We start from the raw sequence: 14,818 nt of genomic DNA on the forward strand, positions 1-14,818 counted from the left end.
TAGGCCATGAGCTTTGCTGATTCCACCTATAGCAACTAATGCATCTCCTGAACTGACCTTAGATGTACACGTTATGCAACCTTGATAAATATAGATGTGTTTTCATTTTATTTCTTACACAGACTGATGAGCATCCTCCCATTTGCTTTGGGCACAAATTTACAAACCATTTGCGCCACAAGTAAGACATTACACCTCACCTTGATGTGGTGGTTGTTGTTGAAAAGTATTTCACTATCTTTTAATGATGCCCTGTCACATTTACCTAATGAGTGACTCAGTAATTTCATTCTCCCTGGAAGTACTCCAGGTTCCAAGTAATCTTGCTGCTCTTGTGTATCACCAAGAGAGCTTACTCTGGAACCAGACCATGCATTCTGTAAGCTAATTGACTGAGCTTAAATGTAATGGAGAAACTCAGTTATTGTACGGCTACCTCACATGACATATGCCATCCAGGGGTGTAGTCATGGAGGGGCAATTGAGGGCATTGCCCCTAAAGTAAGAATACTGCCCCCCAATGAAATATTCCTTTCATCTGCAAGTTTCTAGCATTGTAGAGTGAGACAGTGATTGCTGGGAAGCATTCACATCTAGAACTTTGATCTTTGCTGTGTTCACATTCCCCTGGTAATTTTGCCTGCCCCTTTCCTTTGGATGCCTAAACTCTATTTCTAAATGTTCAGCTGGAATGTTATTGTTTTTTAATGATTGATGATGATGATACAAAATCAGGGATTGAAGGAAAATTTCACTAAAGGCAAAATTTTTATCAGGGGGCAGGATTCTTATTTGTGGCTGCAATGCAACACTCTTGACCCTGCACAAAGCTCTGCCAGTTGAACCTCCCTCTATAGCTAAGGTCTCTCTCCCTAGTTTGCTCATTTAAATCACAAGATTCTGCCTTCACTAATTGCTTATTGTTGTTATCGTGTGCCTTTGTTTCTGACCTATGGCGACCTTAAGGTGAAGCTATCATGGGGTTTTCTCGGCAAGATTTGTTCAAAGGTTTGCCATTGCTTTCCCCTGAGGCTGAGAGCATGTGACTTGCCCAAGGTCACACAGTGGATTTAATGGCCGAGCTGGGAATTGAACCCTGGTCTCCAGAGTCATCGTTCAACGCTCAAACCACTGTGCCACACTGGCTTGATGTTCTATTACAAGTTGAGTATCACTTATCAGAAATGCTTGGGACCAGAAGTGTTCTGTATTTTGTAATTTGCCTACAACCCACTTCAGTTTAAAACAGCATAGTTTGAGGAGGGATTATGGGAATTGAAATTCAAAACATCTAGAGTGCCATAGTGATCCATTGTGCTAAAGGCAGTGCAAAGCATGTCATAAATAAACAAGAGCTCTAACATCAATATTACTATACTGAGGTGGAGAAGTTGACCAACCTGGGTAGAAATTGGTACCTTGGATCTGGATGAAATTGCTCTGCCTAGGAAATACCAAGTTCACAACTGCTTGGCAGCCTCTTGGAGTTGGTGTTACCTTGCTGGAAGCACAGAGGAGAGCTTTTAATCAGTGTAAGTTGTTAACACTGGCTGCAACTCTGTTTGGAAATGGCAGCCTCTACGACTTACATCATCATTATATCCAGACTAGACTGGTGAGGTGCATTCTACAAACGGCTGTCTATGGTTCAAGGGCTTCAGCTAGTACAGAACATAAGAATTTTAAGTAAGTGTTCAGACCATATTAAACCAATTTTTATTAGCCATTCACACTTTGTGTCTATTTGTTTCTAGGCTAATTCAAAGTTTAAAGTTAAAAGTTTGTCCTTTTACATTGATGTGTATTTTAACTGATGTGTTTTAACTTTTGTTTGTTAATTGTTGTTTCTCACCTCGATCCATGGGGAGAGGCAGGTAATAAATAAATAAATGTGGTACTACAGCTTGTGATTTGAATTATTATTATTATTACAGTGCTAAATTATCTGGGAACAAGTGAACTGAAGAGCTGCCACCTCACTCAGACAAGCCTTCCTGTGCATTCAAATCAGGTATAGAAAAAGTGATCATATGTCTATGAATCTGTAGAATCAGTAAAATTGGTAGGCATGGGACAGGACATTTTCAACAGTGGATCCATTCATTGAACTCCCTCCCATAAGGAGTACATTTGATGACCTTCCCATTTTCTATAAACTCTTAAGGCTTTTTAATTTAAGTTTAAATCAATCAATCATTGTTATCTTCTGTGTTCCAATTGGTTTTAAAGCAAGTGTTGGAATGTTTGCTTTCTTCTGTATTATTTTGAGACTGATGCATTTTTAAAAAAAACATTTTACAAAAAATGTATTGCCCATACAAATTATCTTCAACTGGGCATCTAAACATTCAAATAAGGAATAAAAGAAACTCCCTTTTCTTACATTCTAAAGCAAAGGAGAAGGAAATTATATTAAAGAATCATCAGGAAGATGTAATTAAATTGCTGGGTGCAATTTAAATAATTGTTTCCATTTAAATCATTTTAATGTCTTAACAAGTACGGGCAAATGTGACATGCAGTTAAAACATACTTAACTGAATCAAATCATGAACTGTAGTACCATATTTCCTTTATTATACTGATTGATATGATGTGTGTGCCCAAGGACTCTTAGCTCTGGGAAAGCAGGGAGTAGTCCTCATCACTACTATGCTGTTTCCTAGAACATGCTCAACCTTTAACTCTACTACTGGTATACTGCCAATATAGCCTCTTTAGAATGAATCCACATAACTAAACAAGAGAGAACCCTAGGGAAGAATATGGTCAAAATCCTGTACCAATGTTACACACACGTAACATATTCACAATCTTGTTTAGCAGCTACATAGGGACTGAAAAAGTCCCCCAATGTGTACTTATCAGGAAGCAGCTGCCACAATTGATGGGGTCCATTCCACTGTTGCTCAGGAAGCAGCTGGCAGAGTGATCTGCAACATGAGGAGGAACTGCAACAGGCAATTTGTTTGTTGCACAGGCAATTGATGGTGGAATGGAAATGATACCCCTCTGCTTCCTGACTGACAAGGGAATTGATCCACATTGACTGCAGCAGCTGCTGTTTGGTAACTGAAGATTGGGGAATCGGCCCAAGATTTATCAGATAAGAAGTACATTTCTATACCACTTAAGCACTGCCTAAGCGGTTTACAATGTGTAGGCTAATTGCTCCCAACAAGGTGGTTACTCATTTTAGCCAGGCTGAGTCAAACCTGGCCGCTGGCTGGTATTGAACTCACAACCTTGTGGTTTATGAGTGGCTGCAGTATAGGCCTTTAACCACTGCCCCACTGGGGCTCCTAGAAAGCATTGTAGTTATGGTGCTACATACTACTTAAGTTGATACAGGATTCCAGCCTGGATGTGCTGCATTGCCTAAGAGTGAAGTTACTTTTATTTCAGTTTAAAAGGCTTAGGATCAGGTCCATGCTATGAGGACTCAGGAAGCAGAAAGACACAACTACAGGAAACAGGGCTAGGTGATTACTCCAGATGACTCCACTCATGGTCTGTCACTTTATTCCTTTCCAGTATTAATCTACAGTTTTAAAAAATGCATAGAAACCAGCATTTCAGACTGTACTGATAAATAGAAAGGTAATTTTCAAAGCAGTCATATTGGCAGCATTCTGTGACTACTGAGCATGCTCCAGACTTGAAGGAAGGCTCTTCCATAAGTGAATGCTTTTGGCAGACCTCTCTGGCGCACCTGAGATCACCAGAGCAGTTCTTCCCAATGAATGCTGGACAGAGTGATGCTACATTGAGAACTTGCTAGAAATTTAAATGGTCTTGTTTTCTAGACCTAGATACATTTTAAAGTGGAGAGGCTGGGAAGGCATCAATGTTGGACTACTGGGTCTCAGTGGTACCTGAGGCTATTTAGCCATACCTGATGGTATTGCTGATGGTCACTGAAGACATCTAGCAACTTACTGGTTGCCTTGTTCTGAGCTGAACCTTATTTTGGCCATGATGAAGCATCCTAATCTTTTTTTTAAAAAAAAATGTTTGGTTTCAATAAATCAGCATGAGATCATGTCTCGCTTTCGCTTGCTTTCAGCTATAATATAAAAAATCTTTGATCCTTTGGGGCTGGAAACCCTAAAAGCAAATCAATTGCTGAGTAAAATGCTATATGACTGAAGTAATATACTGATCGTATCAACAAGGACAATTTTCACCATCAGTATGCAAAGGGATCAGTCAACTTCGCCATCCGTGGTAAACATACGAATCCAATAAAAGAATATCAACATGCATTCTAAACTTTTTATTGTTGTAGAGTATGTTGTTTGTTCATGGCTAAAACTTTCTAGCATTTTGGTACAATGAGAAGACTAAGGCTATTCTGGAGATATTTTGTAATCCATTGTATCAACACAATTTATTTATCAAATGAAGCTATAAAAACAGTGCAGAAGCAACAGAGGTTGAACAAAGACATGGAACTTCAACACAGAATACTTCACAACCTTGTGTATGGCTCTGGTATTACTAATATTCAGTGGAGGGATGAGAAATGCCTTGACCTATTCTGGCAGCTCCACAGAGTTGGTGACAAACAACTGTCTTAAGAGTTGAACCTACCCAAGAAAAAGTGCTGAACCATATATGGTGACAAATGATTAAACAAGGAAATTCAAATTCACTCTACAGAGTAGGAAACTATTAAGATATTTTTGTTAGAAAATTATGGGCCTATTTTAGCCAGTGATTGAAAGTGGTTTCTTCTTCCCAGAAAACTCTCAGCATCTAGGGGAGGAGAGAGGATACACTTTTCATAGTACCACTGAAGTTTGTTTCAATAACAGTTTAGCATTCTGTAAAGTATAGAGGAGGTGAAACATTCAGTTGTTTATCTGAATGCCTTTCTGTTTTCCAACTCTGGCTTTATTAGGGGACTATCACTTCACACTTGCTGCTTGGGGAAGAGGTGAGGGGTAGTCAATCTACTGACATCACTTAAATGTGCAGTGAGCATAGTTGTATGCTACTGGGGATGTGAAAACTTTCCCTAAAATTAAAACAGAGCATCAAAGCCAAAATCTTACAAATCTACCACATTATACAGCCAAAATATTAACATTATTTCCACAGATGATTTTCATGGGGGGGGGGGGGTAATAATCTACACTCAAGTTAAGATTCATTTTATTCAGGCTAGAATTGTTGCTTTTATGGTCAATTTTACATCAGATATACCTCCCTATCTTTTGAATAGTTTTCAAGAGGTTTATGGTGCCAGTCAAATTCAGATGTTGAAAAGGCCATAGATATGACCAAGACTTAGATATGGCTAGTTTAAATGAGGTGAATGTTGAGGAGGGTTTAATGTTTGTGAAACAACAGTGACTAACTCAACCATACATACAGATCAGTCTTTTGTCATCACACTTATTCAGATATATGCTTTAACAATTTCCAGTGAAAGTTATTTCAAAATACGATTACAGTATACAGGTTGTAAGAATTCAACTGAGATGGAATAGGCATGTCAAAAGGAAATACAAAAGACTGAATCCAAATTAAGGTCCTGAGTTTTGTTTTCTCATTCTGTAGGTCACATAATTTACTGAATAAAAAATAATTGTATCATGTATTATTTCTCTATTAGGGAATTAGAGCTAGCCAAAATATTAGTCCTGTAAAGTGCTGGGACTTTCACATTTCACCCTTTATTTATGACAAGGGTGTGTTGGAATCACTACTTTAGCTCTACAAATCTGCCCAGCTAATTAGAACTACATGTTTACAAAGTTCAATGGATATATATTTTGATTGGTCAGCAAAATGTTTTGCATTAATTTGAAGCAGTTTAGGTAACAGCAGCAATAAAGCAGATGCTAGCTGCCAGCAAGAGAAACAATGACAATACATTCGAATATTAAAAATTCATACAGCTTACCATGTCTTTGTCCTTTAACAATAAAAGTGCACAGTGTATTAGCCAATGACAGCATTAGGAAAGATCAATGACTCTCATGCAAAAACTCCCACTCTGAAAACCCATTTTTTCTCCAATTTCTCATTTTCACAGGCCACATCCAAAAGCGTGCACAAAGGTAATGCCATCCCACAATATTTATCAACTGGATTTAGTTTTTTGAGTTTTGTAAAAAAAAATTACAAAAAAATCGGTGGCATGCAAGTTCTATCAATTCAAGCCCACCAAACAATTTTTGTTGCACAACAAAAATGACAATCACAGAAACAAAATACCACCGTACAAAGCTGTATAAGTATAGCAACACAAATGCAGCCAGTGTGAAAAATGTCCAGTACAAGAGTGAAATGCACTTAACAACCATGACCCTGAGCTCAGATTTACAGGGTGGAATTTTGCTTCTCCCTGTTGCATCAAAGTACTTTTTGCCTTCATAGAACAAACGGAGCCTTTTTTCCTTTTCTTCCCAACGCTTTTGACACCAAACTTGCAGTTGTTCCCGAGATGCTGGAAGAGCCTGTACGGGGTATCTCTGGACATGAAAATGAATTTCCTTTGGGAAGTTACCATATAGAAGATGCTTCTCAGTCTGTGGAATGTTTTGAGGATATGCCACTGTTATGTCATGGATAGCATCAAGGTTATTACCTAGGGAAAAATAGATAAGACTATGAATACAGCCAATATCAGTATTTGAGAAACTGAAACACTGATTCAGTACTGTGAATAAAGGTGGGAATCATGCAGCCCTCTAGATGTTGTTGGACTGTATCTCCCAGAAAATCTCAGCAGCATAGCTAGTGCTGAAGAATGCTGGGAGCTATAGTTCAACAACATCTGGAGAGCCACATGATTCCTACGCCTTCTTTAAATCATGGAAACAATGATCACATAAAAATTCATATGACCCATTAGGAAATGTTACTGTCCCTTTTGCTACATCCAGGAAATTAAGCCACAACTTTTAACAATGTTTTGCCATTTATTTTCTCTATCAATGATTTTTGAAAATTACACCTTTTAATTTCAAAGTTTCAGTCAATGTTCTACACACTGAATGGACATTCTTTTCCATACCTAAAGATCATGTGGGAAACTGAGGCTAGGAGACTAATGGCTTGCATATAGGTACTTAGTGTGCAGTGAAGTTGAGATTTGGCCTAGAGACACAGATGATTCACAGAAGGTACCTGTTGGCCCACCGCCAGGCCATGGTGAGAATAATGCTCCCCAGCAATTGCAATTGAGCATGTTGCCTATCAATTTGGGGATGTAGGAGTACTTCTGCAGCCCAGAGCTAACAAAGGATGTGAAACCCTGGTGTGAAAGGATTTTCTATCCCTGTCATAGGCATCACATCCTATTCTCTTTGCTGGAAATATTAACGCTACCAATGGCTATTTCTTAGTATTCTATCATTTTATGCCGAAGATTGTCCAAAGACCAATTATCTGTCCGCAGAACAAAAGGAGAGATGATGGAAAATGGTAAGAGGACTGGGAGTGATGAGTGGGGTACAGCTTTGTTCCTTTGGGAGCTAGTCCGAAACCAAATACAAACAAGAATTGTACACACACAAAAAATTAATTAATTAAAAATGTTTTTTGACAGGCCAGTTGGCAGTTCTAACTGAAACTACAAAAAGATGATGCTCAAGTAACCTGTGGATATTCTATGTTTTGCTGTTTTTTTAATCTAGAAGCAGTGCATAGTATAATTTGGTGTGCTGCGCATGTGCACAAACTAAAGTATTAACAGGATGCACTACTTTCTTGTTCAACAATTTATCAGATTACATTTTTTTAGATTTCATAAAGTCAGCTTGTCTATTCCAATGTAGGTGCTGAACTCACTGGATATGACATTTTAGTAAAGCCGTGCCAGCATATTAATTTATTTGTATTTCTTTTTTAAAAAAAATAATCATTTGCTATCCAGGGAGAGTGGGTTGCGTCAGAGATTCAACACGAAGGTAGTTTAGCTATCTGGCATTTGAGGTCTAAGTGAGTCAGGACTGTTCTGTTATTAATGTACCCAAGCTGGAAATAAGCACTGTGCTGCATTATGGGGTGTAAAATTTCTTTCTTTTTTTTTTTTATTATAATTTTTATTAAATTTTTCCATACAGAAAAGGCAAGTTGTTCCTGAATACATAATTACAATGACGTATATTGTCTATACAATTCAGGTTTCAAAATAACAAAGCTTTGATTCCAGCAAATGTTCTACTTCCTAGCTTTAAATTCCCCTCTTATGAAGTTTCCTTAATTATATGCGTATTCTTGCTTAGATTTATATACACTCAGTTAATTGAAAATTCCCCATTGTTATCAACATTTCCCATGGTGTATTTATAAGTTTTTCTCCAACATTATCTAATACCAAAATATTGCAACCCTAGCTAATATAAACATTCCAAAAAAAAAAAAAAAGTAAACTGAGCGATCAAAATTAATCTTATTTCCACAACGATGTTATTTTTGAAGAGTTTCTAATGGTTAACCATTATAAGAGAGCTTCGACCAGACTATCCTCCAATTTCCACCTTTTTTTCAAAAAAGACACCACCTTTTCCCATTCCAACTGTGTCCTCTCGTTTTTTCTTCCCCTCTTTAAGCTACAGGAAATCAAGTCCAGTTGTCTAATATCATTTAGCTTAATAAGCCATTCTTCTAGTTGTATTACATTGGTGTCTTTCCAGTGATTTGCAATAATCAGTCTAGCTGCTGTTATCATATACAGTAGTTTTCCAATATTTACATTCATCATTATTTTTAATAAAATAAGTCATGTTCAACAAATATAGTTCTGGTCTTTTTTTATAACCAATATTAAAGATTTGTTGAATTATACTATGGATTTTGTCCCAGAAGGGTTTCACCTTTGCACAGCCCCACCACATATGCATCATTGTCCCTTTGTCTTCCTGGCACCTCCAACATTTATCAGATTTTAATTTACCCATTTTTTTTAATCTCGCAGGAGTGTAGTACCATCTGTTGCTGACTTTGATAAAATTTTCTTTATAATTCATACATTGGGTGAAGGCATTAGTACGACTCCAAGCCCTTTCCCAAGCTTCTAAAGGAATTTCTTTACCCATATCTCTTGCCCAATCTATCATATATTGTTTGACTGGCTCCTGTTCAAAATCTCTTTCCCGCAATAAAGTATAATATTTAGCGATCTTTTTGTCCATATTATCCATAAGCAGTTTATCAATTTCTAATAATTGGGTTTCTATACCAGTAGATTTCAGATCTTGAAGAAATCTATTTTTGATTTGATAATAAGTGAACCAATTGATTCTATTTCCTTCTTCAGCCAGTTGCTCTCTAGATTTTATTATTAACTCCTTGCTAGTATTTGATTCAAGGATATCACTGTACCTTACCCACTTAGATTGTATATCCCATCTGTTGGCAAAAGCTTCTTGCGCTGAGACCCAGAGCGGGGTTTTTAAGTAGAATTTAGCCTTCACTACCTTCCATGTATTCAATAGCCCTCTCCTTATTGGATTATTGTAGAAATCTTTATGGATTGCACTTTTGTTGTACCACAGGTAGCCGTGCCAGCCGTATCTAAGCTCTGCTCCTTCATAGTTAAGTGTATCTGCATCTTCTAACCTAATCCATTCCTCCAACCAAGTTAAATTGCAAGCTATTCTGTAAGTCTTAATATCCGGCAAAGCACAGCCCCCGTTTTCCTTCTTTTCTTTCAAATGGGGTGTAAAATTTCAACCTTTTGTTTCTCGTTGTTTTCGAAAGTTCTGTGGACTTATTTTTTTTACCCAGACTTTTTTTTTAAAATACTGGTGCTGCTGTTGCTATGTCATAATAATAATGCTGTACTATATAGTGGTCATATGTCTTGGAATACTGGTGGGTGTACTTTTAGTTACAACCCTCCCATGTAGTCTTAGAATTAGGCTCTTCTTCTTATCTTCTAATTGTGCTAGAGGTCAAAACTGCAGTTTAGCTGTACTCTTCCTGTATACAAATTCCCACTGCAATCCATAATAATAATAATAATAATAATAATAATATGTTTTATGTATAAACCGCTATTCCAAATAGATCATAGCGGTGTACAAGAAAATTATATAACAGTATAAGAAAAAATCTACAATTAAGATACACTGTATCTTCAGGCCAGCCCCTGATAACGCTGGGCTGGCTTGCTCTCTCCCTCAACGGCCGAAAGATGACAGTTATGGAGGGAGGGCGCTCTGTCTTCAGGCCAGCCCCTGATGACGCTGGGCCGGCCTGCTCTCTCCCTCAACGGCCGAAAGATGACAGTTATGGAGGGAGGGCGCTCTGTCTTCAGGCCAGCCCCTGATGACGCTGGGCCGGCCTGCTCTCTCCCTCAACATCAGTTCTGTCATTCTTCTCCTGCCTGATCTAATCCAGACAGTGAGCCTGTTAAGAACAAAGAGCCAGCTGTTTGTGTCTTCATTCTACTGCCTGCCACACGTTTGATGCTATATATAAAATAGTCCTAACAGAAATTAATAAGTATCTTGATGGCTTCTGCAGGTCCCATGCTGGATCTCTTTCACCCTGTACTTAACATTAACAGCTCATAGGTTTTATTGTGCATATTATGTTCGGTGGGGAAGGAGCTGGAAGTGTCCTCTTCCAAATTGCTATATCACCTTGGTTACTTGAAAGAAAGAGTTTCACAAATTATAACTTACTGATAGCCTGAGCAAGCATGGTGGTGTAGTAGAACTGCTAAATTAGGACTCTGGGAGATGGGGGTCGAATCCCTACTAGGCCATACAAGTGTACTGGTTTTCCTTAGGCAACTCACATTCTCTCAGATGCTTTGGGCATGTAGAAAAAAATGAGATTTATTTGTTTGTTTAATTTCTATCCCGCCTTTCTCCCCGAAGGGACCCAAGGCGGTTCATAACAATTCTAAAAACATATTGTAAGAAAACAATTAACCAGTCTTTATGTGTATGGATGGAACATCTTTTTATCATTTTTTTTACCATTTCCTTAATATTACATTCTGCTTTAATAAGCACTCCATAACAGATGGATACTTTGACAGTTGACTGTTAAATGTTATGCTAAAGAAACTCTTTTATAATATTTTTACAACTCTTCTAAATTCCCCTGCTAACTGACATATGGCAATGAGCTTTATTTTATTCTAGATTTCTTGCTGATATTTATACCTGTTTGTAAAAGGTCATTTTGAGTGTATTGTTTATATGGATGTTTGGTCATCATTATTGTATTTTATCTTGTACACTGGTGCCTCGGGATACGAAATGATCGGGTTACGAAATTTCCGGGATACGAAAAAGTTGGATTGGAAAAAACTGTTTCGGGTTACGAAATATTTTTCGGGTTACGAAATTCATTTCGGCGCGAAATTCAAATGCTGCAAAGTGCAGCTATAGGCTTTCCAGTGCTAACGGAAAGCCTTTTCGGGTTACGAAATTTTCGGGTTACGAAAGGAATGGCGGAACGAATTAATTTCGTAACCCGAGGTAGCAGTGTACTGGCTGTATGCCGTAATAATAAATGGTTGATTGATTGATTGATTGATTAAAACATCAGCTAAAAACGATATAAAATTACAAACATTAAAACCACAATAAAATCACAATACCCATCCTATATAAAACCCATCCCATGACTAGACATTAAAAGCCTGCCCGAACAAAGCTGTTTTTACCTGCCAACAAAAGGCAAGCAAGGAGGATGCCAGCCTTGCTTCTTGTAGAAGGGCATTCCAGAGGGCAGAAGCAGCCACAGAAAAGGTTCGCTGTCGTGTCCTCACCAGACAAGCCTGTGATGGTGCAGGGACCAACAGAAAGCCTTCCCCAGAAGATCTTAGCACTCAAGCAGGTTTGTATGGGGAAATACAGTCTCTCAAATAATCTGAGCCTAAACCATGCAGGACTTTATAAGACATAACCAGCACTTTGAATTGTTCCCGGAAACGAACCAGTAGCCAGTGAAGCTGTTTCAGTAAAAGAGTTACGTGGTCTCTATAACTGGCCCCAGTCAGCATTCTGACAGCAGTGTTTTGCACATGCTGGAGTTTCCGAACAGTTTCCAAAGGCAGCCCCACATAGAGGGCATTGCAGTAGTCCAAACGGGGTCTAATCAAGGCATGTGTCACTGTAGCCAGATCTGACATCTCAAGGAATGGGTGCAGCTGGCACACAAGTTTTAAATGTGCAAATGCTGGCCATTGCTGAAACCTGGGCATCTAGGCTCAGAGTGGAGTCCAGGAGCAGACCCAAGCAGTGAGCCTGAGATGTCAGGGGGAGTGTAACCCCATCCAGCACAGGCAAAGTCCCTATTCCCTGATCTACCTTGCGACTGATCAGGAGTACCTCTGTCTTGTCTGGATTAAGTTTCAATTTGTTTGCCCTCATCCAGCCCATTACTGACTGCAGACACTAGTTCAGTACAGAGGCGGCTTCTTTGGAATCAGATGGAAAGAAGAGACTCCAGATGACCTCTCCCAGCAGTTTCATGTAGATGTTGAATAACCTGGGGAACAAAATGGAACCTTGTGGGACTCCACAGGCCAGCGGTCAAGGAGTCAAACAGGAATCCCCCAATAGAATCATAGGCGGGATACAAACCGCCGCTTTGCGGCGGTCCCCCGCCGGCGCCATTTGCTCCGTGCGGGAGCTGCAGCAGCCAAACCGCGCAGCTCCCGCGTGGATCAAAAAAGAAGCTCCATTTCAGACCTTCTTTCCGCGGCGCACTGATGACGTCGCGAAGCGCCAAGGGCGCATTCGTGATGTCATTAGGGCCGCGCGACGTTCGGACGCTCAGCGTCCGATACGTCAATATGGCGCCGGCCATGTAGAAGGGCCGGCGCCATATTGTACGGACACAGTCCGTACTAGACTCAGGGGCGTCTAGAAGAGACGCCCCTTTTTTAAAATGGGACGTCCTCCGGATGTTCCAACTGCCGGTATGTAACCGGCCATAGAATCAGGTATATTCCAGGTATCTGATTCTATTGGGGGATTCCTGTTTGACTCCTTGACCGCTGGCCTGTGGAGTCCAAGGTTCCATTTTATTCCCCAGGTTATTCAACATCTATATAATATACCTGGAAAAAGAGGCTGAAATATACTAGTAGTCAAAATATCAAAGAAAATTATTACAAGATTTTTTTCCGTTGGTATTTAACTCCTGAAAAACTTAGCAAAATGTATAATAATTGTAGTAATTTATGTTGGAAATGCAAGAAAGAGCAAGGATCTATTTATCATATGTGGTGGACCTGTGGGAAAGCAACACAATTCTGGAAATTGATTCATTTTGAAATTAAGAAAATTGTTAATATAGCTCTTAAACTTTCTCCTGAAGTTTTTTTGCTTAATATAATAGAACAAGATTTGGGGGGAAAAAGTTCAGTAAAATTTTATTTTATACGTTGTCAGCTGCAAGAATATTGTATGCCCAGAAATAAAAAACAAAGGAAATACCCTCAAAGGAGGAATTATGTTTAAATTACTGGACATGATGGAAACGGACAAGCTCTCAAGAGGAATCAGAAATGGATCGTCAAACTCCTATAAAGAAGATTGGGATAATATAATTATGCATCTCCAGAAAGTTTGGGGGGAGAATGTAGTTTTGGGAACAGAATTAGTTTAAGTTGAATTCTTTCAATCTGATTTATATTAATATAGCAGTTGGAAAATTGAATTATGTTTAAATATATAATCTAACGGCTCTTTAAATTAATGAGATTGGTTTTGTATGATAATATTTATATATATTTCAAAGGAAGATTGCAAGGTAAATTATAAGTGTGTAAGCGCAAATATAAATAGAATCATAAATACATTATGCTTTAACAGATAATCTAAAAATTGTATGGATTTAGTATAAAAGATACACTGGTAGAAAGGAAGCAACGAAGGAGGAATGTATGACATATATGTTGGTTGCGGTATCCCTAGTTATATAATGTTTGTTTTGTTGTGGATAATATTGTTTGTATTGTTTTTGTGTTATATGGTATGAATGATTAGTATTAATCTATGTTCTTTTTTATATATGTTTTCAAAATACCCAATAAAAATTATTCTAAAAAAAGGAGAAAAAAGAATCATAGAGTGGGAAGAGATCACAACGGCCATCCGATCCAACTCCCTGTCATAAAGGAGCTCTCAATCAAAGCATCCCTGACAGATGGCCATCCAGCCTTTGTTTAAAGACCTCCAAAGAAGGAGACTCCACTACACTTCGAGGGAGTGTGTTCCACTGTCGAACAGGCCTTACTGTTAGGAAGTTCCTCCTAATGTTGAGCTGGAATCTCTTTTCTCATAGCTTGCATCCATTGTTCTGGGTCCTAGTCTCTGGAGCAGCAGAAAACAAGCTTGCTCCCTCCTCAATATGACATCCCTTCAAGTATTTAAACAGGGCTATCATATTACCTCTTAACCATCTCTTCTCCAGATTAAACATCCCTAGCTCCCCAAGTTGTTCCTCGTAGGGCATGGTTTTCAGACCCTTCACCATTTTAATTGCCCTCCTCTGGAAACGCTCCAGCTTCTCAACATCCTTTCTGAATTGGGATGCCCAGTACTAGACACCATATTTAAGGTGGGGCCTGACCAAAGCAGAATACAGTGGCACTATACTTTTATTGATGCAGCCTAAAATTGCACTGGCCTTTTTAGATGCCGCATCGCACTGTTGATTCATGTTCAATTTGTGGTCTACTTGGATTCCAAGATCCCTTTCACATGTAGTCTCGTTCAGCCAGGTGTCAGCCATCCTATATCTGTGCACTTCATTTTTCCGCCCTAAGTGCCGTACCTTTCATTTCTCCGTGTTGAATTTCATTTTGTTAGCTTTGCCCCAGCTTTCTAGT

At 38.8% G+C, this 14,818-nt stretch overlaps 1 protein-coding gene across 2 annotated transcripts in view; it reads right to left on the bottom strand.

Annotated features, from left to right (window-relative positions):
• Positions 1-4,261: 4,261 nt before the first annotated feature.
• The window catches only part of LCLAT1 (lysocardiolipin acyltransferase 1), a 110,221-nt gene continuing 99,664 nt past the window's right edge, over positions 4,262-14,818 (bottom strand). For both annotated transcript variants that reach the window (XM_042471979.1, XM_042471970.1), the window contains exon 6: positions 4,262-6,598. In XM_042471979.1, coding sequence (XP_042327913.1) covers positions 6,102-6,598 — 497 coding nt within the window. In that variant the 3' untranslated portion in view covers positions 4,262-6,101. The remainder of the gene's footprint in view (positions 6,599-14,818) is intronic.

This window comes from Sceloporus undulatus, chromosome 1 (assembly GCF_019175285.1).
Source record: "Sceloporus undulatus isolate JIND9_A2432 ecotype Alabama chromosome 1, SceUnd_v1.1, whole genome shotgun sequence".
In the NCBI taxonomy this organism is placed as follows: domain Eukaryota; kingdom Metazoa; phylum Chordata; class Lepidosauria; order Squamata; family Phrynosomatidae; genus Sceloporus; species Sceloporus undulatus.